General features: G+C 38.0%; 2 protein-coding genes across 3 annotated transcripts in view; one reads left to right on the forward strand and one right to left on the reverse strand.

The window, feature by feature from the left end:
- LOC139953669 (uncharacterized) overlaps positions 1 to 26,311 on the reverse strand; it is a 51,137-nt gene that overhangs the window by 12,397 nt on the left and 12,429 nt on the right. The window contains exons 4-17 of the mRNA XM_071953177.1: positions 25,960 to 26,070; positions 16,154 to 16,292; positions 15,387 to 15,704; positions 13,868 to 14,062; positions 12,742 to 12,835; positions 12,056 to 12,370; positions 11,086 to 11,321; positions 8,100 to 8,495; positions 7,167 to 7,327; positions 6,071 to 6,184; positions 5,479 to 5,731; positions 4,185 to 4,334; positions 1,971 to 2,259; positions 553 to 1,097 (exon numbers count right to left, since the gene is read on the reverse strand). Coding sequence (XP_071809278.1) covers positions 553 to 1,097; positions 1,971 to 2,259; positions 4,185 to 4,334; positions 5,479 to 5,731; positions 6,071 to 6,184; positions 7,167 to 7,327; positions 8,100 to 8,495; positions 11,086 to 11,321; positions 12,056 to 12,370; positions 12,742 to 12,835; positions 13,868 to 14,062; positions 15,387 to 15,704; positions 16,154 to 16,292; positions 25,960 to 26,070 — 3,316 coding nt within the window. The remainder of the gene's footprint in view (positions 1 to 552; positions 1,098 to 1,970; positions 2,260 to 4,184; positions 4,335 to 5,478; positions 5,732 to 6,070; positions 6,185 to 7,166; positions 7,328 to 8,099; positions 8,496 to 11,085; positions 11,322 to 12,055; positions 12,371 to 12,741; positions 12,836 to 13,867; positions 14,063 to 15,386; positions 15,705 to 16,153; positions 16,293 to 25,959; positions 26,071 to 26,311) is intronic.
- On the forward strand, positions 7,524 to 25,965 carry LOC139953678 (NACHT, LRR and PYD domains-containing protein 3-like). Of its 2 annotated transcripts, XM_071953189.1 has the most exons (9): positions 7,524 to 7,566; positions 13,502 to 13,552; positions 14,454 to 14,668; positions 16,208 to 16,337; positions 17,194 to 17,260; positions 18,225 to 18,847; positions 19,163 to 19,261; positions 20,462 to 20,527; positions 21,098 to 25,965. In XM_071953189.1, the coding sequence occupies exons 5-9, from the start codon at positions 17,241 to 17,243 to the stop codon at positions 24,244 to 24,246; spliced, it is 3,957 nt and encodes a 1,318-aa protein (XP_071809290.1). In that variant the 5' UTR covers positions 7,524 to 7,566; positions 13,502 to 13,552; positions 14,454 to 14,668; positions 16,208 to 16,337; positions 17,194 to 17,240; the 3' UTR covers positions 24,247 to 25,965. The 2 variants fall into 2 exon arrangements, with proteins under 2 accessions (XP_071809290.1, XP_071809298.1); XM_071953197.1 differs by lacking the exons at positions 7,524 to 7,566; positions 13,502 to 13,552; positions 14,454 to 14,668; positions 16,208 to 16,337 and having other exon boundaries at positions 17,027 to 17,260.

Consider the following 26,311-nt stretch of genomic DNA (forward strand, 5'->3'; position numbering starts at 1 on the left):
GCCATAATTGATGATTAACATATTTGATGAGAAGTATGCACTGCGCACAACTCAGCCAATGATGACAGTCCTTCACGGGTGCCATTTTATCAAAGATGATGGTTAATGAGGTCATGTGCCGTTCATCTATTCAATATATCTGTATATAGGCCTAGAGTTACTTAAAGGCAGTGGACACTATTGGTAATTACTCAAAATAATTATTAGCATAAAACCTTACTTGATAACGAGTAATGGGGAGACGTTGGTGGTATAAAACATTGTGAGAAACGGCTCCCTCTGAAGTGACGTACATAAAGTTTTCGAGAAAGAAGTAATTTTCCACGAATTTGATTTCGAAATCAAGAATCTGAAAGCACACAACTTCGTGAGACATGGGTGTTTTTTTCTTTCATAGTTATCTCGCAACTTCAACGACCAATTGAGCTAAAATTTTCACAGGTTTGTTATTTTATGCATATGTTGAGATACAATAAGTGAGAAGACTGGTCTTTGACAATTTTCAAAGGTGTACAGTGCATTTAAGGCTTCTGTCCTAGACTAAGAGTTTACCCTGATATCTTTTCTTGTGTTTCGATACAGCTCCCCTGTGGCTGTCTGGCCATGCACACTGCCTTCCAATGTATAGGTTGAAGGATTCTCATAGAGCTTCCCAGCGACAGAAACCTCTGATCCATCAAAGTAGTACGGGAACCTCCATAGAGTCAGGTCATCAGGATTAGACACGCCAGACTCATAAACCATCTCCACATCAAAGATAACCGGACGAGATACCTCAAAGTAGAATCGTTGAAGCTGTTGACTCGCATCGGCTGTCTCATGAATCTTACGGGTGTAGCCTCTATTCTGAAGACCAAGTTGAACGAGTAGATCAAAGGAGACGTTCCTGCCGAAGCCGAGTGCAAACAGCGCATGCTTGCCATTGATTGCAGTGTTGACAGTGCGGATGAGTTCGTCTGGATCCCTGACTCCAATTGTCGGTTGTCCATCAGTCAAGACGTACATCATAGAGAGAATGTTTTGGTCTTCACCAAGGGAGCCAGACTTCAGGTCAAGTAGATTGTCAGCTTGGAGGATAGCTTCACACAGGTTAGTTTCTGAAAAAAAGAAAAGTATTATGATCAATACTAAGGTTACAATAAAATAAAATGATATGTGTAATTGATTGAGTGGCACTTGACACCTTTGGTAACTGTCAAAGACCAGTCTTCTCACTTTGTGTCTCAACATGTGCAACAAACCTGTGAAAATTTGGACTTGTTTGGTCATCAAAGTTGCAAGGGAACAATGAATGAAAAAAAAACCTTGTTGCACAACCCTTGTGTGCTTTCAGATGCCTAATAAAAGGCTTCAGGCCTAAAATCTTTTACTGTTTGAATGAGAAATCACCTCTTTCTAAAAGATAACCTCAGGGAGCCCTTTCTCGCAATGTTTTTAATAACAATAATAATAACAATAACCAGTTTTTAAATAGCGCTTTTCACACCCGAAGCGAGGCGTCTCAAAGGGCCTCCAACACTATTACCCCTGTTCACTTGGCCTTAATTCATTCCTTAAACCATCTCAGCTCCCTGGGGAGTACATGTATACAGCCTGTGCAACAAACTATGTGCTACTCGGCTAAATCATTCACAAGAACCATCTCTGCCCTCACAGGTACCCATTTTACCCCTGGGTGTAGAGAAGCAATATTGGGGGAACGAGTGTCACGACCAGGATTCAAACCCACACTCAGCTGAACAGAAACACCAGAGCTTGAGTTCAATGCTCTAATCCGCTCGGCCACGACACCCTACTATCAACAGCTCTCCTATGCTCGTCACCAAGTGAGTTTTTATGATAACAATTTGGTTGAGTAATTACCAATAGTGTCCAGTGCCTTTAACTATTCCATAAGCTCAAGTTGTACGTATTTTATAAATGCAATTGTTTACGAGTAGCAACGACGCTTGATAAGAGTTGACAATTACCTCCTTGATCGATCAAGCCATCAATGAATATCTTTGCATCGTCAATGTTCCTACTTGTGGCTTGCACCAGGGCGTTCGGCCTCCAGTATTGCACATTGTCAGAGAAGACCAGAATGTTAAACCGATCCTTTGGTCCGAGATCATCAATAATGATCTTCAGAGCTTCTTTGACTTGACGCAATTTAGTGCCAGCCATTGAGCCGCTGACGTCAATGACAAACACGACGTGCTTAGCAGCATGTTGGAGGGTAGTTGGTGAGAAGAAGTGCACAAAGTAACCATCCTGAACCTACAGTGTCAAAAACATTCACAACAAAACAAACACTTCAGTTTACAAAAAATAACATGATAATGGTTGAATATCTGTCTAAAAAAGGAATGGAATCTCCAACAAAGGCAATTGCCTCCTTGCCCCCTGGTCTTTGCCTCGATGCCCTGTGGGTCATTCCGTGTCAAATCACCCAAAAAAAAGGCAATTTTAAACCCTACCCACTTCAAATTTGCTCATATTTGGTTTATGGGGTAATCGTGGCTCAACAAGCTCAAACTTTAAATTTCAGCTCCATCCGATAAACGGTTTTCACGCTACAGCATGCTCTTTCTTGTTGATTTCGGTCAAAATGCGCCTGACCTCTGACATTCAACTGACCATAAATCGATAACCTTTGGGTCAAATTGGTTGAAATTGGTGTCTTTGGAAAGGAAATTGTGTAAGCTTTCCAAATATGTCTTTATTTCTTTTGTAGGAACATGTTTAGGTATGATTACCTTTTGACCTCTACTTTGACCTTGAATTTGACCTTGTGGATCATGTGACCCGGCAACGAACTTCGGTGAAAACTTACCCTTATATGTTTTCTCCACAATATCAAAAATTTAGAGATATAATATTTTTGGCTTGCTTTCAAGCTCCACTCAAATTTGTCCTACTTCACTTTTCCTGTGCAAAGTACATGTACATTTGATACCATGTCCATACGTATGTATGTCATGATTTTGCTTGGGGACCATAGCTTTGCTTGATATACATGCGTATGAACAGGTATGTATATGTACATGTACATGTACTTTGCATAGGAATAGGCAAGTAGGGCACATTTGAGTGGAGCCTAAAGGCAAGTCAAAACTATTGTATTTCTAATTTTTCTATATTGTGGAGAAAACGTTTAAAGGTAAATTTTGACCGAAATTCGTCGCCGGGTCACGTGATCCACAAGGTCAAATTCAAGGTCAAAGTAGAGGTCAAAAGGTTATCCTACCTAAACGTGTTCCTACAAAAAAGAAGAAGACATATTTGAAAAGCTTACACAATTTCCTTTCCAAAGACACCAATTTCAACCAATTTGACACAAAGGTTACCGATTTATGGATGTTTGAATGTCAGAGGTCAGGCGCATTTTGACCGAAATCAACAAGAAAGAGCATGCCGTAGTGCAAAAACCGTTTATCGGATGGAGCTGAAATTTGAAATTTCAGCTTGTTGAGCCACGATTACCCCATAAACCAAATTTGAGCAAATTTGAAGAGGGTAGGGTTTAACCCATTGGGTGATTTGACACGGAATGACCCCTTTACCAAGAAGTAAAAAACGAAGCATACAGGCCCCAATTTGTTTTCTTGGCTCAGAAACACTCTTAATTTGTTTTGGAAAAGGGAGCTTTGATTAAAGGAGTTATGATTTGAGGCATTGCATTGTGAGGTATCAATATACATTTGGTTTGCGGTAACAACATGTGTGTGACTACTTGCCAGGTAGAGTTTGTTCTTTAGAGAACTGTCTTGCTTTATTCTACTACCACTTAAGTAGTAGTGCAGGCCGATTTTCTACCTTCCGCCCAGGTAGTACTTAAAAAGCAGGGACTACTACTTTTAATAGAGCTAAGGATCATTAAGCTTCACTACCTGGGAGTGAGTTCTCAATTGGTATCTTAATATATTGGGTGCAGTCGATTAGCTCCCCTGGGTCGACCCCGGTCTGCTCCCCGTACGTTCAAATAGCTTTGACGTCATTCCAGGGGCTCACCTCGGTCAGCCCCAAGTGCCCTGCTTGTGGAACGAGTTACTTGGGGCTGGCTGAGGTGCATGACGTCACCACGAGAGGGTGATTTTGATTGTTCAATTAGCTCTCGTCAGGGGCTCACCCGGATGAGCACTGCGGTGTCGACCCTGAGAAGCTAATCGAACACACCAATTAAGAGTTGTAGAGAATGTTACCTCAGTGTAGCTTCCCTCTCTAGTATGCATGACATCATATTCCAATACAATATCACCTGCTACCCCTTTGGTTGTGTACTGAAGCTGCTCATCAGGAGTGGGACTAAACTGCATATGTGCTCGATAGTCACTGCTGCGTCGGATTGAATTCTACAAGTACACATAATTAATGGAGAGAATAATAATAATAGTAAGTTTTTATATAGCGCTATTCACGCCGAAATGGGCATCCCAAAGCGCTTCACATTATTACCCCTTGGGTGGATTTCACAAAGAGTTAAGACTAGTCTTATCTCGAGTTAGGACACACTTGTCCCAACTGAGGACCTGCCATACTTTTTGTATCTCCTAGGACTAGTCACTGGGCCTGAAATAACTCTTTAAACCATCTTAGCTCCCTGGGGAGTATACAGTCCTGTGCAACAAATGTGCTACATGGCTAGAAATCAATCACAAGAAACATCTCTGCTCTCACATGTACCAATTTACCCCTGTGTGGGCAGAAGCTTATGGTTAAGTGCCATGCGCAAGGACACAAGTGTCATGACCGGGAAATCGAACCCACCCTCTGCTGATCAGAAACATCAGAGCTTTAACCAGGCGCTCTTAACCGCTAGGCCATGACAAGTTCAGGTTTTAAAATCAGTTTTAGAGTCAGTATCAGAATCAAGATTAGTTTTAGGTTTTTGACCATCTTACCAAATGTGTCCATCACATGCCTTTAAAGGGTCTATGTACTTTTTTTTTAACACAAAATACAATGTCCACAGATTTATATTTAACTTACACAGTTTGAAGATTATGGTAGTAGAAAGCTTCCCTTGAAATTTTACTTACTGAGGTGCTGTAGTTTAATATTCTTTATCCCGATGCAAATTTAACATCTACATGTTACGGTACCCGCTGCCAAAACATAGGATTCAAACTGCCTCTAGCTACCGGACAACCTCTGTAGTCTAGTTGGTAAGACACTGCTCTAGAATTGCAAGGGTCGTGAGTTTGGTCGTGAGTTATGTCTGTGATATTTTTTTCACAGGACTCAGGAAAGTCCTGCTAACACACATCGGTGTAAGGGTAAAAACCAAAAATAATATTCTTTATCCCTGATGCAAATTTTACTCATTTCTCAAAAACTACAGAACCTCAGTTAGTAATATTTGAAGGGAACTTTCCACTATCATTATCTTGTAAGTTTATCCCTGTAAGTTTGATGTAAGTCTGTGGACAGTTTGAAAAAGTACCCAAATCCTTTAAATCCAAACTAAAAAATCTCAACAGTAAGTGAGAAAATTACCTCTAAATCTTCTCCATCGCTTTCCGATGTTCTTGGATAATAGTTGAGAGCCATTTGACCAATTCCTTGTGGCTCAGTAATGTAGATATCCATAACAAGATTCTCAACAACCTGTCCAGGCCAGAGATTTACACGATGCTCAAAGACTCCACGGCGTCTCTCTAGAAGCTCATCATAAGTCAGGTCAAAGGTCACAGTAGATTCTGGAGCAACTCCAAGCACTCGCATTGTAAAGGTATCTTTGGTTGGATCCCTTTAAATTTGGATAGTGAAGGAAGGGAATGGTTTATTTGAACTGATGAGAACTGGTGATCAGTATAGAGTAATCAGAGCCGACTCTAGCCGTACTCACAACAGGTTCCCAGTGCAATTAGGTTACTGAATGTTTTCTGTGGGTCTGCAACTTTTTACTGTTGTTATCTATTGTTGTGTAGTTTATACTCAGTTTTGGCATATAATTGTTCTTTTGTTATGTTTTTAGACTCGCAAACCAATGTGAAATTCACTGTATATGTATATAGTGAACTACAAATTTTATGTTTTTTGTGTTGTGCAAAAAGTACTTTAACTCAATTGGTTAAATAGTATTTACCTTTTAGTGACAAGTGCAATTGGTCTGCCATTGGTGCTGGAAGCAAAGGCTAGTTGCCAGTCTGGGTTGCGGATATCTGCTACTTTGCCTGTATATGTCTTCCCATTCAACTCTCTAAATAGGAAACAATGTGAAGATAATCACAAATCAAAATCATCAGTTCAGATGTATAAGAAAACATAAATTACAAGATTTGATGGTCAATTTGTGATTTAAATCAAATGCCTGGAACATCTAACGTCCAGTCTCCTTCATTAGATATGACATTTAAGTCAATGGATGGAATTTATTCCAAAAGCTCAAATTGTCCGTATTTTATAAATACAAATGTTCATTAGTAACAAAAACAATTGATAAGAGTTGCCAATTACCTCCTTGACCAATCAAGCCATCTCAAAAGTTTATACTTGTTATAATTTACTTATGTAGTGATCTTGAGAAACTTTAAGATTACAAACTTGTTTCAAAAGTATCATTCAAGGTTTACAGTCGGCTCTGGTTATAAAGACCACTGTTAAGAAGAGGCTCTGTTTGAAAAGAGTACATTCTGAAGTCCTGAATCTCATTCCTGCTTTGTGTTTCTTTGTTTGACTGTCCTCTTATAACAATGCTCCTGTTATAAAGAGGTCATTTGGCCAGTCCCAGCGACCATGTTATAATGAGAGTCAACTGTATACAACTTTAATTTGGTAATAAAAGTATAGCGACGAGTTCTTAAATGGCTGTCTGGCTGGGTCGTTGCCGTTTGATAAAGGGCAACGACCCTGCAAGGTTTTAAACTGCTGTGTAAGAACAAGTCACTACTCATTTATTCCCATTCATAAATGCCTTTTTGGTTGAAAGGCGTAATAAAGTAAGAAAGGCGTAATAAAGTAATAAACTCTGTCAAACTATCCGTTTCTGACGTGCTTGAAACGTCCTGCACCAATCCTAGGGTGTAGTATCCGAAAACAACCGGTTATAAACAGAGCCCCAGCTGGTCATTATCAACCGTTTAAACACCCCCACGTGGCGCGCTCTCCACCAATAGGAATAGCGAAACTGTCTGAGGTATTTATAAATGAAAAACAAATCTCTCTCAAATAATTGTACATACACAGAAAATCCTGAGATAAATGCTCCAGGTGGGATTTGCAGAGTAAATGGAATATCTTGTCGATCTTCTGCTTTGTTGGTGACCTGACCATTCACATTCGTCCTTGCATATCGGTCAGTAATCATAGATTCAATGTGAAGTTGTTGTAGATCTATCATCACCTGTTGAATAGCCGAGGTAAAAGCTTGGTTTTATCTCAAGTTTCCATATGTTGTCTCTTGTGTTTTGTTTTAGGGGGTTAGAATGGTGGAGGAATAGAGGCTTCAATTGATCATGCTCAAGAAGAGGTGAACTTATCTTGGCTGCTTCAGATAACTTAAGCCTTGATCTTGATGTATGCGAGAAAAACAAGATTATGGCAGAGAACAACATACAGTGAATTGAAACAACTTGGAGCCAAGTAAGTCTTGTCATTTTGAAATTTCTAAAAATTCTACCTCGTAGAATTGTTACAATGTTTCCCTTTACTTTTATCTATAAGCACTATAAGCTACATGTCATGTACAACTTGTGACTATTATCCTGCTTATTTTAACTTAGCAAACAAATTTTAAGCTGTAATTTTTGCTTAGCAGCTCTATGAAATTGGGCCAAGGTAACGATCATGTATAAACTGCTGAAAAAAGTACATGCAATGAGAAATAAATGAAAGTTTTTGATCCACTTTTATGTGCATCTAAAGTAGCTACGTACAATCCGGGCCATAATATCTCATTGGGACCCCCCTGCCCCCTTTCAATGTTGGTTCCAATTGGCGGTCTTCTTCTGCTTTACAGTCACATCGAGTGGGGGGGGGGGACAAGGGCCGGGAGACAATGTTTATTGTCAGTGGGAAGTGGACAGGGAATGGTTTTATATAACATTAGGAATGAGTGGCCCAAGCATTTTGGCCGGGATTGTAGGTTTGAGGCTAATACAGAATAGATTACATACGTCGTCGTTCTTGTCCTTGGTGTTGCGGTCAGTGCAAACACTGCCACCAATTCCGAATGTACTTTCACTCTGTCCACGTTGACCATACACAGACCCACTAATACCCCATTGTAGTCCTGGTGGAATGGTGACAGCACCCTGAGTGTCATCACCAGCTCCACCATTACTGCTACCACCTAAAGTCGGCGGAGAGTCAACGAACGTCATGGACATCAAAGGAGTCAGCAGATTGTATTTCTCTGACAACTCCAGGGATTTGTCTATGATCGGTCCTTGCTCAAAAGGGTCGGCTACTGTGTACTGGTTGAAGAGCTGTGCTAAGCTGATAAATGCTGCTGTACGCTCAGCAAAGTCATCAGGAACATACTCTGAATTGCTCAGAATTGGTGGTTTTGTCTGTGAATTATACAAAAAATAAGGTGTTAATGTTAAAACACATGGTGATTTACATTTGCAAATCCCTTTTCTATGTGCAACTACTCAATCAGTTTTTAAAGAAGCGTGCATTTCCCGTGCGGTGCCATTCAGACAAAATACAGCAGTACTACAGTAGTGGGGTTTCCCTGCAACCAAGCTCCAATAGCGTTGAAGTAGAAGCCCTTTGCTTGTCAGGACAAGCAATGGCCTTCTATTCACTCTACATTTGAAAACATTATGCATTCATTAGCGGCAATAAAGCACCACAAAGCAACAAAGTTTTTCAGCAAAAATACTACCACAGCAGTATCAATCTGCAATAAAATAAGGGGAAAAAAGGGTAGTGGTGAGTTCTTAACTGGCCGTTTAAAACCGGCAGGGTCGTGGCTGTGTGATAAAGGCTGAAGCCGAAGGAGAGGGCTTTTATCGCACTGCCACGACCCTGCTTGGTTTTTAAACTGCCGTTTAAGAACAAGTCGCTACTCTTTAAAAGGAAACTGTAAAAACTTAAAAACTTATCTGCTTCCGACGTCCTTGAGCTCTGTACATGAGGTGCATTTTTATGTGACAGTTTTCGGATATTTATTTGTGCGCTTAGCAAGATCGATCACCCCTGGGAACAAGGTTGTGGGCTAACCCGCACAATGCTATCTGAAAACAATTGGTTATAAACAGCTCCAGCTGGTCATTATCAGCCGTTTAAACACCCCCTTCTGACATGCTCTCCACCAATAGGAATAGCGAAAGTGTCTGGGGTATTTATAAATGCAATCATATACTGGACGCCATTTAAAGACTAGATCAGATGGTTCCTTGATGAAAGTGTTGATTCTTTAAGCCGATTCTGGATCAATTGAAGGGATTACTGTAGCACTGGATGTTCAGGATCCATTCTCAATTATGTGTGCAGATCGATAGTGTTCCAATAGTGATGGATCAATCAACTAATTACTGGTGACATAAGATCACTGATATTGATTACTGTAGCATTAGATAATGCTATTGATAATTGTTATAATATTGGATCAATGATAATATATACAATGGATCAATTAGATTGATAACTGCCTTTCCAGTTTGGCTTTTGATCTTTGGAATTGATAAATGATCGGGATTGATGAAGGTGATTTGTTTGTCATAAATGAACTTGAAAATTTGTTACCCTGATCAAGCATTCTGATTCAAGACACTGGACACTATTGGTAATTGTCAAAGACCAGTCTTCTCACTTGGTGTATCTCAACATATGCATGAAGTACCAAACATGTGAAAATTTGAGGTCAATCGGTCGTCGAAGTTGTGAGATAATAATGAAAGAAGAAACACCTTTGTCACACGAAGTTGTGTGCTTTCAGATGCTTGATTTCGGTACCATAAATCCTAATTCTGAGGTCTCAAAATGAAATTCGTGGAAAATTACTTCTTTCTCAAAAACTACGTTACTTCAGAGTGAGCCGTTTCTCACAATGTTTTATACTATCAACAGCTCCCCATTACTCATTATCAAGTGAAGTTTTATGCTAATAATTATTTTTAGTAATTATAGTGTGCACTGCCTTTACTCTGTGGTCAGGTCATTAAATAATTCCAACTGCCTGCCATGTGCACTTGTCTAAATGGTTCGTGTTGAACTAATCATTACAGACAAAGGGACACTATAGGATTGAAGTAAAGTGGTGATCTAAAAACCCATCCTTAGACAGTACAAACTATCTTTTGCTCATTGTGAAAAAAAAAAGTTGCTTCAAGGTGACCAGAAAGATTTTGTCCAGCTAAAGTAAGAGCTTTTTGGTACAGGTACATGTATAATATTTTCCTACTAACTACTGATTTTCTGTTTTTTGTATTGCTCTTGTAAAAAAAAAGAAATGCCTATTAAAGCCTACACCAATGTAGGTCAGCCCTGTACTTGATAAAATAATTCACAACTTTTCAAGGACCGAATAATGTATTTTGAAAATACAGGTGATTTTTTTGACACACAAATAAACATATGCAGAAAGTCTTTAGTATGTGCTTATTTGTAGAAATTCATACAATTCATTGACTGGGGAATACACATATTTTATGGCCACAGATCTTTTTCTTACGCCGCACCGTTTCTTTGGAATAGTCTTCCTGTGCATATTCGCCAAGCTAATTCTTTACAATGTTTTAAGTCCCTGTTGAAAACTGATTTGTTTAAAGCTTCTTTTTTGTAACTAGCCTATTTGTATTTTGTATCTTTCTCTAATTGTTTATTTTATTGTTTCTTTTATGCGCTTAGAGGCTTTTGCATTAGGCGCTTTACAAATGTCTTATTATTGTTATTATTATTATTATTATTATTATTATTATTATTATTATTATTATTATTATTATTATTATTATTATTATTATTATTATTATTATTATTATTATTATTATTATTATTATTATTATTATTATTATTATTATTATTATTATTATTATTATTATTATTATTATTATTATTATTATTATTATTATTATTATTATTATTATTATTATTATTATTATTATTATTATTATTATTATTATTATTATTATTATTTATACAGAATATACTTACTTCTGCAATGGGCACATACTCTTCTATGGTTATTTCTCCTGTTGCACTAATAGCAGTAATCCTGATTGGTAGATTAGCCGCTAGAAGGTTAGCCAATCGGCCACTGATGGCAAACTCAGATCCTTCAAAGTAGTTCTGGAAGACTGTCTTGGTCAGTGAGTCACCATCGACAACATTACCAAGATATTCAATGGCAACATTGACTAGAAGGGGAGTTGCAACCTCATCATACACACCTTGGAAAGGGATACAATACTTCTTTAATATCTGGTGTCAGTTACTACAAGCTTTGAGCAGTGAGATGATGTTTGGATACTAGTAATATTATATTCAAATTAGTATAGAAAGAGACGCATTTAAAGTGTTACCAGGTTGAACTCCTCTACAAAATTCTACATGGCCAAATAAGTATAACTACAACTCCAAACATCATCCAAGAGAACAGCCGACGCAATCTGGCCAATCAACAAAGCCTCATTTATACAAGCAACCCTTTGCCAGAGTTGACTGCTAATGCGTATAGCCCTTTCCCAAGAGCTGTCAGATTTGGAACAGGCTACCATTGGCTGTCATCACTACAAGGGTTCCAGAGAGAAGCACTGCCACCTATAAGAGGGAAGGAGCTGTAAATCTCTCTCAGGACAAATTGACAATATCATCATCTTATAAGCACAATATTGACAGCACAAGCACAGAGCACAATGTGGATTTTGAAACCCAACTTTTCCAGGACAGCATCAATGCTTTTAGGAGAGGATGACAATTCAAGATCCAAGACGAGAGTGTGGCGAGTTGAATGTTGCTGTGTGGCGAGTTGAATATTGCTGTGTGGCCAATTGGCATGGGAGTATTATAAACACTCTCAGGAGTTATCACAGGCATCATGTGCTACATTTCCCTATTATCTATTGCTGATTGACTAAAACTTACTTATGGCCAAAACTGAATAATTTATGAATAAAGCTCTCACCTATAAGTTGTGTCGAAGCTTCATCATGCTCAAAAATCTTACGAGCAACTCCAGAGTTTTCCAGAGCTATCCGAGCAAGAAAGTTGAAATCGACATCAGCTCCGAAGCCCAGGGTCACCACAGAACACTTTCCCTGGTTGCTGTCTTGGATGTTCCGTTCAATGGTACGAGGGTTTGTTACACCTTTAGATGGTACTCCGTCAGTCATGACAAAGAGAATGCAGATTCCTGGGTTGCTAGCTGAGATTGGGTCCATGGCACCAGCTAAACGTAACTGATCTAATCCTTCCATCATGGCATCGTTTAAGTTTGTACCTAAATGGTTGGAAGATTTTTTATTAGTTACAATTTGCAGGCATGATACTTCATGGAGGCAACAAAGGGGAATGCCTCCATGCCCCCTGGTCATTGCCTCGATGCCCTTTACCAAGAAGAAAATGCCTGGGTGCCCATACCAGGCCCGAATTTTGTTTTCCAATGGAAGTGCCCTTTGCAAAATGAAAAGGGCCTTGCCCTTTAAAAGATGAAATTCAAAGCCATTCATCTAATTTCAGATTGGCATGGAGGATGCATAGGGATATGTTTGTGTAATTATTCTTCTTCAGTTATTGACTTCAATATTTGACAATTTTGAATTGTTAAACCATTTCGAAGTTATATGCCACATATAATAGTTGATGTCTTACCAGCCTTTGATTCTAATTGGTTGATATATCTTTTAGCCTTGTTGATGTTTGGAGATAAAGCTTCAACCATTTCATCTTCTCTCCAGAAGTAAACCTGTAACAATAAAACATACGCTTTATAGACAACACATCTTTGCGATGACTATCAATATTTTCCCATGTTAATTTTACTGTAAGTATTGTTTGAAGCTTTGCATGGTGTGGAGAAATAGGACAAACTATAAACAAATAGTAAACTTGCAGGTACATCCATGTGTACATGTACATCTCTTTTAGAGGAGTATTGGCTCTGAAAAGAGCTGGTTTGGTCTCAACGTTTCAAACAGTATACTTCTTCTGAAGACGAGCAGAGTATACTGTTTGAAATGTCAATACCAAAGCAGTTCTTCTCAGAACCGACAAGTTTTTTTTTTTATAGTTTCTTCCTATTTCTTTCAATATTTAAATTGTCAACATTAACTACAAATCAACGCATGTAATATACAATCAGATAATATTTTAATTTGTTTGCATTAGTCACTAGTCGCCAATGCAAGATAAAGCATACATAAATTTTAAAGAGTATTTTTTTTTCACCCTGTAGCCCCTTGCCAAAAGTGCAGCTTTTATATTTTTTGAGGTGAACTTGCGTAACAAAATTATAAATAAATTGATACACAAACATTTATAAAAGTTTAACATGCACAACATCATTGCATCCATTTAGAAAGGTTTGCCGTAACTATACCATAAATTTGAGAAATATGTTTTCATAACTCAGATGCTGCGGTGAGTTCGAGAAAGTGCACGAGATGGAAGACATGCCACCAGCGTAAGTACCATCCTTGATCTATGAGTTCATACCTCCCTATCAATATACTCAATAATTGTTCACCCTATGAAGGGTTTCTGATAACACCATGTAATGGATCTCTAAATGAGAAGGCACACAGGCATTCAATAACAAATACATGTACATAAACAACATGCGCACATTATGCAGAGAGACAACAGTAAAAATGTGCAAACCCCGAAACCAAATTAAGTAACCTTATTGCACTGGGATACAAACTATTGGAAGAAAGGTTGGAGTCGGCGCCGATCGCTCTATACTTAAAGTTATTATTGAATCCATTTTAAACTTTACCTCGTCAGAGAATGGGATGATATTGAAGCGATCATTGGGTCTCATCTGGTCCATGATGGTAGCCAAGGCTTCTTTGGTTTGACGCAACTTTTGACCAAACATAGATCCACTGACATCAATTACAAAAGCCACTGTTTTACGAATTGGACTCAGACCACCGGGAGAGAAATGATGAACAAAGATGTCTCCGAAAGTCTTTTAAAAGAAAAGAGAGATTAAGAAAAAAAACAATCAAATTACTGTTATTATGCAAATATTTCAATCTTTGTTGATATAACATTCAATATGACATTTATCCTCGATGTTGTTAAATGTAATAGTAAAGTTTTTATATTTTGGTAAGAATAAACTTTTGGTTTTAACCTTACACCGATGTGTAATTAGCACTTTATATCTTTCAAGAACTGAAGTATTAGTTAACCACTAGAACATCAAGAGTACCTCGTGATGAGAGACATTCAGACTCGGAAAGAAGTACTAAAAAGGTTCTGGGTTTGAAGTGGTCATAGGTGTAAGGATAAAACCAGAAACAATTTGTTCACAGAAAAAAATCAACTTCTTTGGGTGGAATTTTTGTTGTTGACAGAACAAGGCTGGAACCAGCGACCTCAAGATCAAGTGCTGGCAGTCTACCAAGAGAGCTATCTAGCCAGAAAGTGAGCGGTCTTCCCAGTTTGGCGATGTCTTTGTTTGGGAATGCTAGTCAGCAGCCAATCAACTTGAAGCTGCCGTGTAGCCAGGGACAACACCCAAGTTGATGGGACAACCTAAGAATCGGCAGCCATGGATAACATTCAAGGGGTACGACTTTTTATTTCAAATATCAAGTATTAAACCACAAGGGAAACTTTCTGTGTAAATTTTGAATAATTTCTGGTTTAACAAAGACAAATTGACTTCACCGAGATTTGAACCTGTGACTTCCAAATGAATGCGCAGGTGCTGAGTTACCTAGCCTAACATTGGTGGTCTCCCTGTTTTGTCAATATCTTTGTTCACTTTGTTCAGGGGTGCCTATCAAAAGACATTCTAGGTTATTTTAAATAACTTTGTAGTGGTCCAATGGCTATATAGGGTTTTGTCATGCAAGACCTTTTTGGCTTGGACAGACTCGTAGAGCGGTGGTCCCAAATGACTGGAACGGGAGACCAAGCACGCGGGTGGCGAAGCCACGAGGGCCTTTTCCAACTGGTTTGCGGTTCATTTATGCGGAAACATTTATGTTTCTTTAAATCTCCACTGTTGCTACCCCAAACCAATCAGAAGCCACGGGGGTCAGCGGGTCAGCAACATTATGCACTTTTCAAAACTGCAAAACAAGTTGGAAAAGACCCTCGTGGCTTCGCCACTCGCTTGTGTGTTCTCCCGTTCCAGTCGCTTGGGACTGTGGCTCTACAAAAATGTCCAAGCCACGATTATATGGTCAAATACCAGTATCTCAGACTGATAATGAAGATGCAGTGTTTCAGAAATTACTAAGACCTCAATAAAAAGATTGCAGAATAACTTCTTTAGTTACCTGTACATCACCAACATTTAGATCATGCTTTACATCATACTTCAAGATGAAATCTCCGTTAATCCCAGATGCTTGGCTTCCTAGACTCTGTTGTTCCCTTTTACTTGGTGAGAATTCCATGGTAGCTCTTGAGTTGCCAGTCTTACTGATGTAATCTTCCAATGAGATGTAGGAGCTTGTAAGGCTATCTCTCCCACTGCTGCTACTAAATGAACCCCCTCCGGATCCATCTCCAGTGATTTTTATTATCCCAGCTTCTACTTTGCTGATTCCTTGAGGCTCAGTTATGTATGCATTGATGGTGAATTCTCGCACAACCTTAAGATGAGATGATTAAAGTTGGTCATTTTTATATGAGTATATGATCACATTCTGATTGATAAAAAAAAGAACCAAGCAATAAATGCACACATATTGGTAGATTCTGTCACAGATTTAAAACAGTAGAGCTAACAGTTACAGGCCCGATACTTCACACTTCGGCAAAGAAGGCAATTGCCTCCATGCCCCCTGGTGAATGTCTTGTGCCCTTAAAATGCTCCAGCAGAAATGTACAACTTCCTCATCATAGAGTGCCCTTTTATACCAAGGAGAACATGCCTTGGTTCCCTTAAAATGATCCAGTAGAAATTAACAATTTCCACATCATAGGGTGCCCTTTTACCAAGGAGAAAATGCCTTGGTGCCCCTGCCCTTTTTAAAAACGAAGCATATACAGGCCTGCAGCGAGCTATTACAGTAGAGCTAACAGAGTAAACAAGACTTACTTGTTGTGGATTGATGCTTATTTTCTGTGTGTACCATCCTTGACTTCTTTCCAGTAGCTCCTGGTAATTCACCATCACACCAACTCTATCATCAGGGGCTACATTTATAGACACCATAAATGTGTTCCTGGTTGGATCCCTGCACAAGGAAATAACATCAGTTAAAGGCACTGGACACTTATAGGTAACTACTCAAAATTGTTAGCATAAAAACTTACTTGGTAACGTAGAGGTAACTCACCCAAATATGGCACAACTTCAAGCCTGAAGCATTTTTTAGGCATCTGAAAGCACATAAATTAATTGTCCAACAAGGGTGTTTTTTCTTTTGTTATTCTTTTGCAACTTTGATGACCAATTGAGTCCAAATTTTCACAGATTTGTTATTTTATGCAAATGTTCACCATGGTGAGAATACATCTGAAAACATTTGTTGAAACAGTAGTGTTTAGAGTATTGACCTTGTCTATATGTAGAAACACGCTCAAATATTACTCAAATTAGATATTTACATGGTGTTACCGTGCCTCTTTTTTAGTTATGAAGTTTGGAAGGTACGAATATCTTCTTTTTTTTTAAAGAAGAAATTACTTTTTGAGGCATTTTGGCTTTACTTTCCTGCAATTAGCGAGTCTGAAGTTGTCATTTAACTCAAAGATTGGGTTATCGTTTAATTATTTCTCAACAATATTATTATTTATTGTCATTAAGCCTTCAAGAATAATAATCAATACTGTTCAGTGTTGTTGGACACTCCCCCTGTAGGGGCTCAGTTCATATGTTTTTGCATTGTCAAATTGTTGCACATCAGGGGGAATCCCCAGGCATGTATTGAGCTTTCATTGGTTAACAAGGTCACGTGACAGTGAGATATGGTATGGAAATTATTCACACCTATTGTAACATGTAGGCCCTCTTGTACATTGTAATTGCTATAGAGAAGGTCAATGGCACAGTCAGAGAGGTAGTTACAAAACATTGTTGCGTTTGATTTTGTCAATTTATCTGAACCATAAACCGAAAAATACAATCAATCACAGGAAGGGCTACACAGCAGACATTACTTGAGATAACAGCTGCTCTTCACATGGGAACCAAATGCACTCGGTAAGTTTTCCTGACAATGGGGTTTTCCGATGGTTCTGCTCTATGCTGTCTGTGTAATACAATATCCATGAATGTTGACAGGGTACTATTGCATTGACATTAACTCCTGTGTGTTTTGGTTAACCGATTCAAAATATATTCAAACGAATGTAAAATATAAACTCATTCAAACCAAACAAAAGTCAACAATGAATACATTACATGTATGCTGTGAACATAGGGCAAACGGCCTGCTCATCATATTATTTTAGTCGTGGTATAAAACAATAAATAAAGCCTAAAGGAAACCATTTCATATCAATAAATAATGGCTCTCAGTGCACATGGGGAAAGAATTTAAGTCATAGAATATACTCTAAAAAGTAGATTCCTGACAAGAATGTACTCACCTTCGGCTCGTACATTCTATTCATGAATCTACACTTTCTCAACCATTCTCCTTAACTGAACAGTGATATTAAATTTAAACACTTTTATTGTCAACTGATGTTTGAAGCTTTGCATGGTGTGGAGAATAAGAATTACTACATGTATAAATAATTTAAATAGTAGACTTGCAGGTACAACCGTGTGTAAAAAACTCTATTGACAAGCAGAGTATACTGTTCGAAATGTCAAGACCAAACCAACTCTTTTCAGAGCCACCACTCCTTCAAAAAAAATTTTCCCATGGTTTTATACCGCAAGTTTACTATTCATATTTATATTTATAGTTACTCTTTTATCTCCATGTGCCAACAGACAAACAAAGAATTAAACTGGATATTGGAGGAATCCAATTAACAATTAACAACATCAAGTCTAACTTGCCAAGAGAAATGAAGTTTTTGTTATTTTTCCTTAAAATGATACCTGTCAATGGCGGTTATCCGCAGTTGGATATCGAATAAAACAATAAATAAAACCACTGCACAAAACACTCATAATTGTCAAGTAACCGTGTATCATTATGAACCCCAAACAGGAGCGCTATGAATGAGCTTGATGACTCTGTGCATCATCTCAGTATTTCCTCTCCAGTGGGGAAAACCAAAAAGAAACGAAGAAAAAGAAAACATCGCAAAAAGACTAACCAAAAAGAAAGGACTTTCATAGAGAAAGCCTGTGATGATGGGAGACAAGATGTTCATATACCCAAATATTCTTTATCTGCTGATGGGTGCATGTCTGAAGGACAATTGCAAGATGCTGATAACACAAGATGCAGTGAGACACCACAACAAGATGAACCAAGAACAGCGAGCGCCTGTGCTGGTGGAAACATTGAACCTGTGCAACTACCTGATTATGCAACAGGCGCTATTCCTAAGAAACATAAAAGTGTAAAGACAGAGAGCTCTAAAAAGCTCCAAACTAACGATGTTGATCAGAGCGCACTGAATGATGGAGCTGCGATACGTCATGATTCAGGACAAACCCTGGGAACCTCTGCTGCAGTGAAAAGCAATGAGGAACAAAAGGAATCAAAGACGATGACTTCAAGCAGTCAGCCTTTATCTCTTGAAGAACTTGCAGTCTGTTCTACAGCAGGGAGTGAAGTGGAGTTGTTACCACAAAGGAATCCATCATCAATAATGCCAGCACAAGGTTCAGTATAATACAGTTATTCTTTATTTGTTTTGAAACCCAGAATACACAAATAATAGGTGACTTTTGGGAAGCTTGGTGGCAGCAGACTTATTACCAGGTAAAAATCTATTGTTCTCGGTTATGGCATGCGCTTGCTCAGAACTACATTATCAATGAACATTTACCTGGTAAGTCTGCTGCCACCTAGCGTCCCAAAGGCAATGTGTCCCTTTAAGGATGAAATAAATTTGTTCTGTCAAAAGATCAGGATTGTATTCCATTCCATCATGGACACCTTGTTTAACATCAGCACATGTTATTTGTGTTCTATAGGTGTTCAGCAGATGGCAGTAAAAGTTGCAGGCAGGAATAATGTTATTGTTTCTATGAACAATAGTCCAGGAGCTACAATTAATCTCACTATACCAACAGGTAATTCTTTAAGGAATTAAACAAGTTCTGAAAACAATTGTCTGACTAAAATGTTTATAGTTGATCAAGTGTTTTTAAATATCAAACGGGTGTTTCCATGGCAATTTTTACATGGAAAGTGTTAATGTGACTGAATATTTCAGATCCTTATTTGTGGGTAAATATTTAGGGTGTTTTAAACAATCTTGACAGTGTTGCAAACTGTTAAAAATGTTAGCTTTGTGGCAGGGCATTCAACTCTGCCTTGTACACCTTTGCTGAATTCTGTACATAATGTACATGTGTTTCTTAAAGACATGGACACTATTGGTAATTGTCAAAGACCAGGCTTCAATTGGTTGTTGAAGTTGCGAGATAATAATGAAAGAAAAAAACACCCTTGTCACACGAAGTTGTGTGCTTTCAGATGCTTGATTTCGAGACCTCATAAAATTATTTGACGTCTCGAAATCAAGTTCGTAGAAAATTACTTTTTTCTCGGAAACTACATGTACGTTACTTCAGAGGGAGCTACTTCTCACAATGCTTTATACTATCAACCTCTCCCCATTACTTGTTATCAAGTAAGTTTTTTTATGATAATGATTTTTTTGAGTAATTAGCAATAGTGTCCACTGCCTGCGTGTGGAGCAAATTGTCGGTTGGTTTGTGTTTTTTGCTTGTGCAAAGGTTGCGGGTTGTACATGTTCACCTTATATTGACAGTTTCCAACAAAAGCCAACACCAAGAGCAATTTGTCCCAAAAAACTTGGCGCGTAAAGTGACAACATACACATTGTTTCACAATTAAACAAATCAATCGCTGCACATCTTTTGGACTGGTGGCATGTTCCTATGTCTATGACACTAATTGGTCTTTTTTGAGGGCTGCAGGTTTCACTCCTAAAGGTTTGTATTTAAACCTCAAATGGATGTACACCTCCTTACTTACTTTAAGCAAACTTTGGATTTTACTTCACTTTTTAATGTAATATAGTGGTCTGACATAATTCTATTTTCTCATTTCATAATTTAAACTTAAGAGGATGTCCAATGCATGGGACCTTATAAAAAATGAAACTTTTGTTTTTAGTTGCGTCTTTCTTTGATTGTTGAAATATGTATACATAGCATATGTTAACTGTACATTTTAAACAAAGTTCGCTGAAATGTTGTTCCTTTTTATAAATGTCAGTTGTGTCTCCTTATGACTAATTACAGACACAAGACAGCCCTGCTATGAAGGCAACGAGTTGGAATCTTTCGGAAACTCGGGAACAAAAAGTGGTAAGTTATGATAATTCTTATTGAGAAAAAAGGAATAATTACTATTGAAAACAATCACCCGTCAGACCATGGAGGAAGAAGGTCAGACAAGATATTTTCATAATCATAAATAAATACCGGTACAAAATATCTTTTTTGTTAGGGTGTTTTCTCAATCTAAAGTCCCTTAACTTTTTAATTTTGTTTAAAACTCCAATCAATGTATCCACGCAATGATTTGTTCTTTGTTTGTTTGTGTGTTTGTTTGTTTGTTTGTTTGTTTGTTTGTTTGTTTGTTTGTTGTTGAGTTTTGGGTTTTTTTTTTGTCTGGTTGGGGTGTTTATTTTTGCGTTTTGTTTATCCGTCTCGTTTTGATGTTTATGTTGTTAATACGCATTGTTTTATAGTTTCAATGATCTTTTTATTACTGTTCATTGTTTTGTAAAAGGCATCCCAGCTGACAAGCTTTGCTTTAATGGGCCATGCCTCCATACAGTTTTCAGTCTTGTAACATCCTATCGCTTTTGTATTTGTATTTATTGTGGTTGTATTGAAATAAATGTTGATTGATTGATTTGATTCTTATTGAAGTTGAAACAGGGGAGTTGTATATGAATGAGATACTTGCACCCGACATGCAGACCAACAATGAAGGTAGCAGTGCTGCTGATAGGTGTAGCAACAGGGCTTCTGATAGGTGTGAAGCTCAACTAAAAACAAGGTACATGACCACAGGTAGATATGTCCAGACAGTGCCCCGGCGTGAAGACCATAAGCGAGATATGAAGGAAATTTATACAAATCTCCAATGGACACGTCATGGCATATCGCAGTCAAGCGGGTATACTTTCCTCACAACGTGCGAGCTGGGTCCTAAACGGATCATTGTAGCTGGAACAGCTGGATTGGGCAAGTCTACCCTTTTGTGTAAAATAGCGTACGATTGGGCAACAGGAGACGAAACACTATCCAAATATAAAGTTGTTTTCCTTCTCACAATGCATTCATTGGACGAAACATCCAAGCTTGTTGATGCAATTTTTGTCCAGCTCTTGGATCGTGACACAGATGTAAATCCATCTGATCTAGAAGCATTTATTCGCAAGGAACCACAAAAGGTGTTGGTTCTTTTGGATGGCTTTAATGAGCTTATGACATCTAACATCTATGATGAAAACCCTGGTTCTATCCTACAACTTCTGAACCGAAAGATAGGCAGAGAATGTTATGTTCTCATAACAACCCGTCCCTCACACATGAAGGACCTGGTCCATGAGTCTCTGATCCAAGAGCCATATACTCGCATTGATGTTTTAGGGTTTGCCTCCCAGGATATTGAGAAGTACGTAATGAGATATTTCCCAAAGGTACATGATAAAGCTGACCAGTTGCTGTTGAGAATTAAATCCCAAGGTGTCCTTTATGATATGGCAAAGCGGCCAATGTTTCTGCTGTTAATGTGTTTGTTGTGGGGAGAAAAAAATGAACTCCCTGACACAATGGCAAGTTTATACAAGACAGCAATGAATAATGTATTTAAACGTAAGTCAAAGAAAGCAGCGTCTACAAATTTATCAGCTGACGTTTTGACTAAAATTGGAGAAATTGCTTTACATGGTCTACTTGATCCGAAGATAATGGCTTCATTTCAAGAAGAAGATTTTGAGAGCAATCCAGGTCTACTTGAAGAAGCCATGCAGGCAGGTGTCTTTACGAGTAAAGATACTGTTACGGCTGCCGATGTCCAGACTAGCATAGAGTTCATACATGGAACAATACATGAGTATTGTGCTGCTTTGTACATCCAGAGCTTGGTTGCTAACCCTGAAAAATTCAAACAAACTCTACAGGAGGTCAAAAGTCTAACAAAAGACAATCCCATGAGTTTTGAGTATCTGTTTCGATTTTGTTGTGTCAATGCTGAATGTATGATTGCAGTTTTGCAGATGTTGCAAGATTGCCAAGATCACAGGTTGGGTCTCCAATGTTATTTTGAATGTCAATCAGATGAGTTGCCACCAGTTGGTTTTATCAATTCCGTTATTTCCAACAGCGTTACCATTAGCTGCTGGAACAACGATTGCATCAAAGCATTCCTGCACTTTCTGCAACAAATTGCTGACCAGAAAAGGGTAGAGGATAATATTTACCTCGACAAAGTGCAAACATTGAAGATGATTACGTGTAACTTGTTCAATTTCAGTCCTCAACTTGCACGGTGCATTGACAAAATGACAAGTATTACGGTTTTACACTTAACTGGATGCTCCTTAACTTCCAACACTATGAAACCTATTGCAAAGTCACTTGGCAAATCGCACTTGGTTGAACTTGACTTGTCATGGAACGAAGGTTTACGGGATTCCATACAGTTGTGGTTTTCTAGTTTACAACGTGTTCGAAAGCTGGTCTTGAGATCGTGTTCTTTGACTGGTAATGATATACAGCACATTGCTGTTTCTCAGAAGGAAATGTCTACCATAGTTGAACTAGATTTGTCAGGAAATCCAGATGCGTTTGCCTCTGAAGAGTCTGTATTACTATTCTGCTATGATTTGGTGAATCTGACTTGCCTTAGTAGCCTGACATTAGAAAGCTGCTCTATAACAGGTGCAAGTTTTCAATATGTTGCTAATGCACTGGGTCAAATAAAAACATCCGTACTTGCTGAGCTAAATTTGACTGGAAATGCAAAGCTGGGTGGATCTGCAGAACTATGGTCTCTGTGTTTGAAGGAATTGAAACGCGTGGAAAAAATGGATTTCCGTTGCTGTTCAATTGAAGCTGGCGATGTCAGTAGTATATTAGCAAGTGGTATGCCTTCTCTGTTGTGTCTGAAATTGTCGGGTAACCATTCCTTGGGTGGAAACACAAATAGTTGGTGCCTGAAGATACCTTCATCGACACGTATTGAGGAATTAGAGCTGAAAGATTGTAACATGGACCTTGGTGATTTCACTTGTCTCATTTCTCTGATTGGTTCATTGCGGAGACATATTAAATGCTTCTTGGATGTTCCGGGAATTCAAAGTTTTCTTGTCATAACGAGGTCAAGTACTGGTGGTGTGCAGCTGGACCTCAGTAAGTGCTGCCTGTCTGAAATCATACTGGTTGATGTTTTGAAAGCAATAAGTAACAAAGATGATATTGTTGAATTGGCACTTGGTATGAATGAAGGACTCGGTGGTTCTGCAATAGTTTGGTCAAAATATATAACAGATCTGATGAAACTTCAGCATGTAGACTTACGAGGTTGTAACGTTTTAAGTAGAGACATTGAAGCACTCGCTACGTCGTTGAGTGTAGTTGTTGAACTGAACCTTTCAGAGAATGATGCCTTGGGTGGTTGCGCAGAAGAGTGGGCTGGTCATTTGGCGCAATTACAACACTTAAAGAAGCTTCACTTGAGCAAATGCTCATTGAGAAGCCGAGATGTAAAGGATATTTTTGATATACGCTCGCTTGTTGAATTGGACCTTTCTATCAATGGTCTTCTTCGTAATACAGGAGAACCATGGGTTTATTTGAGATACATGAAGCAACTTCACAATCTTGACTTAAGTTTGTGCTCATTGATAACTGCAGATGCCGAGTACATTGCAGAGACACTGAGTTGTATGCCGAGTTTGATACGGTTGAACCTCTCTGGTAATTGTGCACTTACATCATTGGATTCTTTGTTCACAAAGTTTCATTCAGATTCACACAATGTGTTTGTAAGGAAGTTCATTGACGAGTGAAAACAAGAACTTTCCCAAATGCGTCACTGAGCAAAATGGATGTTTTTTCAAGTTTGAGTATCTTGATAACTGCAACAAGTAAAGTGCAATAAGTAAATACTGACATGTTTAACACACGTAACGCATCATTTTAAGGCAGTGGACACTATATCCTACTCAGAATAATTATTAGCTTAAAACGAGTAATGGGGAGAGGTTGATAGTATAAAACCATATGAGAAACGGCTCCCTCTGAAGTAACATAGTTTTCGAGAATGAAGTAATTTTCCACAAATTTGATTTCAAGACCTCGGTATTAGATTTTGAGGTCTCGAAATCAAGCATCTGAAAACACACAACTTCGTGTGACAAGGGTGTACCACTATTATCTCGCAACTTCGACGACCAATTGAGGTTTGTTATTTTATGCATATGTTGAGATACACCAAGTGAGAAGACTGGTTTTTGGCAATTAACAATAGTGTCCAGTGTCTTTAACACAAAACTCTAAATAAATATTGGGTACAGTCAGAAAACTTGGTGATACTCAAATGCAGTGATAACAAGTTCCAGGCAAAATTGTGGTAAAAGCACATTGCTGTTGGTTGGGCAACTTCCACGTGCAATATTGATGAATGGTGTTGTTTGAAATTGTATCTTGAAATTATATGGGTCCAAAATTAATCAGTAAAGTGAACCATGAACAACGGTATAATTTATCTTCTCACAACCCACTTTTAAAGTGCCGTCGTGTGTACAACATTTGCCCCATCAGTACTTTTATAAATAGTGTTTTATATTGTTTTTAAAATATATGTTGTTACATGTATATATTGAATTCATCATCTAGTCCAGTCATGGAATTATTAGTGCCTTCGTCTATAACAAAATATTTTTCTATGAAAATAATTTTATAGAGAGCTGTCGGTTTGTGTAAATATTTTTTTTTTTAACACTCAGGGATATTTGAAGTATATTTTGTTATTTATTTGTATATAATAAAGACAAAAATGTCTTCCGGTCATGTGAAAAAAAGAAGATGTTTGTTTATCCAGCATGTCCCATTCAACATATTAAGCTAAACTAATACAAAAGAAGAGTAACTCAACGCCTAGAACCAATGCAAACGCATCGTTATAAAAACATATGGGTAAATGAGTATTCAGTTTGTATTATTTGCTTTGTTGAAGATATTAAAAAATATGAAGTGGGTTGGTTTTGTTAATTGGGCCATGGTCCACGGATTGATAAGTGCGGCTTATATTGATGTCTGATTATACCATTCATTAAAAAACTGTGTTTTGTTATAATTGTTATAATAATTTACAATCAGTCTGAGACAGAAGGATCTTAAATGCATTGTGAGTAATGTAAAGTCGCTATACGCTAATGTAATAATGAGTTTGTGGTCCTTCTGCAAGCATAAAGACTTGCTTACCACAGAAAAGTATTGCTTAACAGAAACTACGTCTGCCAAAATTCCATATAGTTACACTCTAAAACTATATTAGTCAAATAAACACTACCTAGTCGAAAGAGACATACTTTTAAAATCATGTCTCATATGACTCATTTGCATATTGTTTTTGGTTTACGTTGTACAAAATAATATCAACAAGGAATCAAAAAGCTCTTAACCTCATCACATCGTGATTGAAAGATGTGTCTGAAACCTTCAATTTATAGATTGAATGTGTATAGTACACAAGGTGAACAACGATAATGTATACTCACAGTGCAGTAATTCGTCCACTTGATAGACCACCAGAAGCATCAAATGTATTCTCATCTTCACCTTCGCATTTATCTCGCACTTTGCCGTAGTAGGTTATACCATCCACCTCACTGTCAAATCATTCAAATGTTAAACTGAATATTAGTGTTATTATTATCTGGATGCTGTCATCAACAATTCATTCATAAAGATATTGAAAAGATTTTGTGTAAAGGAAATGTCGGCATTGTATTTGATTGTTGGTTCTCATTTAACTGAATGACTGGGTCCCACATGCATGGATTTTTATGGTGAGAAATGTATTGCTCAACATTCGCAGCGAAAACAGGGATTGAAGTCGAAATTCGAACC

Source organism: Asterias amurensis, chromosome 2 (assembly GCF_032118995.1).
Source record: "Asterias amurensis chromosome 2, ASM3211899v1".
Taxonomy (NCBI): domain Eukaryota; kingdom Metazoa; phylum Echinodermata; class Asteroidea; order Forcipulatida; family Asteriidae; genus Asterias; species Asterias amurensis.

Coding starts and splice junctions, on each gene's coding strand:
- LOC139953678 (XM_071953189.1), top strand. CDS start 17,241: ATGGGAACCAAATGCACTCG. Junction 17,261..18,224: donor ATGGGAACCAAATGCACTCG/GTAAGTTTTCCT, acceptor AACCCCAAACAG/GAGCGCTATGAATGAGCTTG. Junction 19,262..20,461: donor TAATCTCACTATACCAACAG/GTAATTCTTTAA, acceptor GACTAATTACAG/ACACAAGACAGCCCTGCTAT.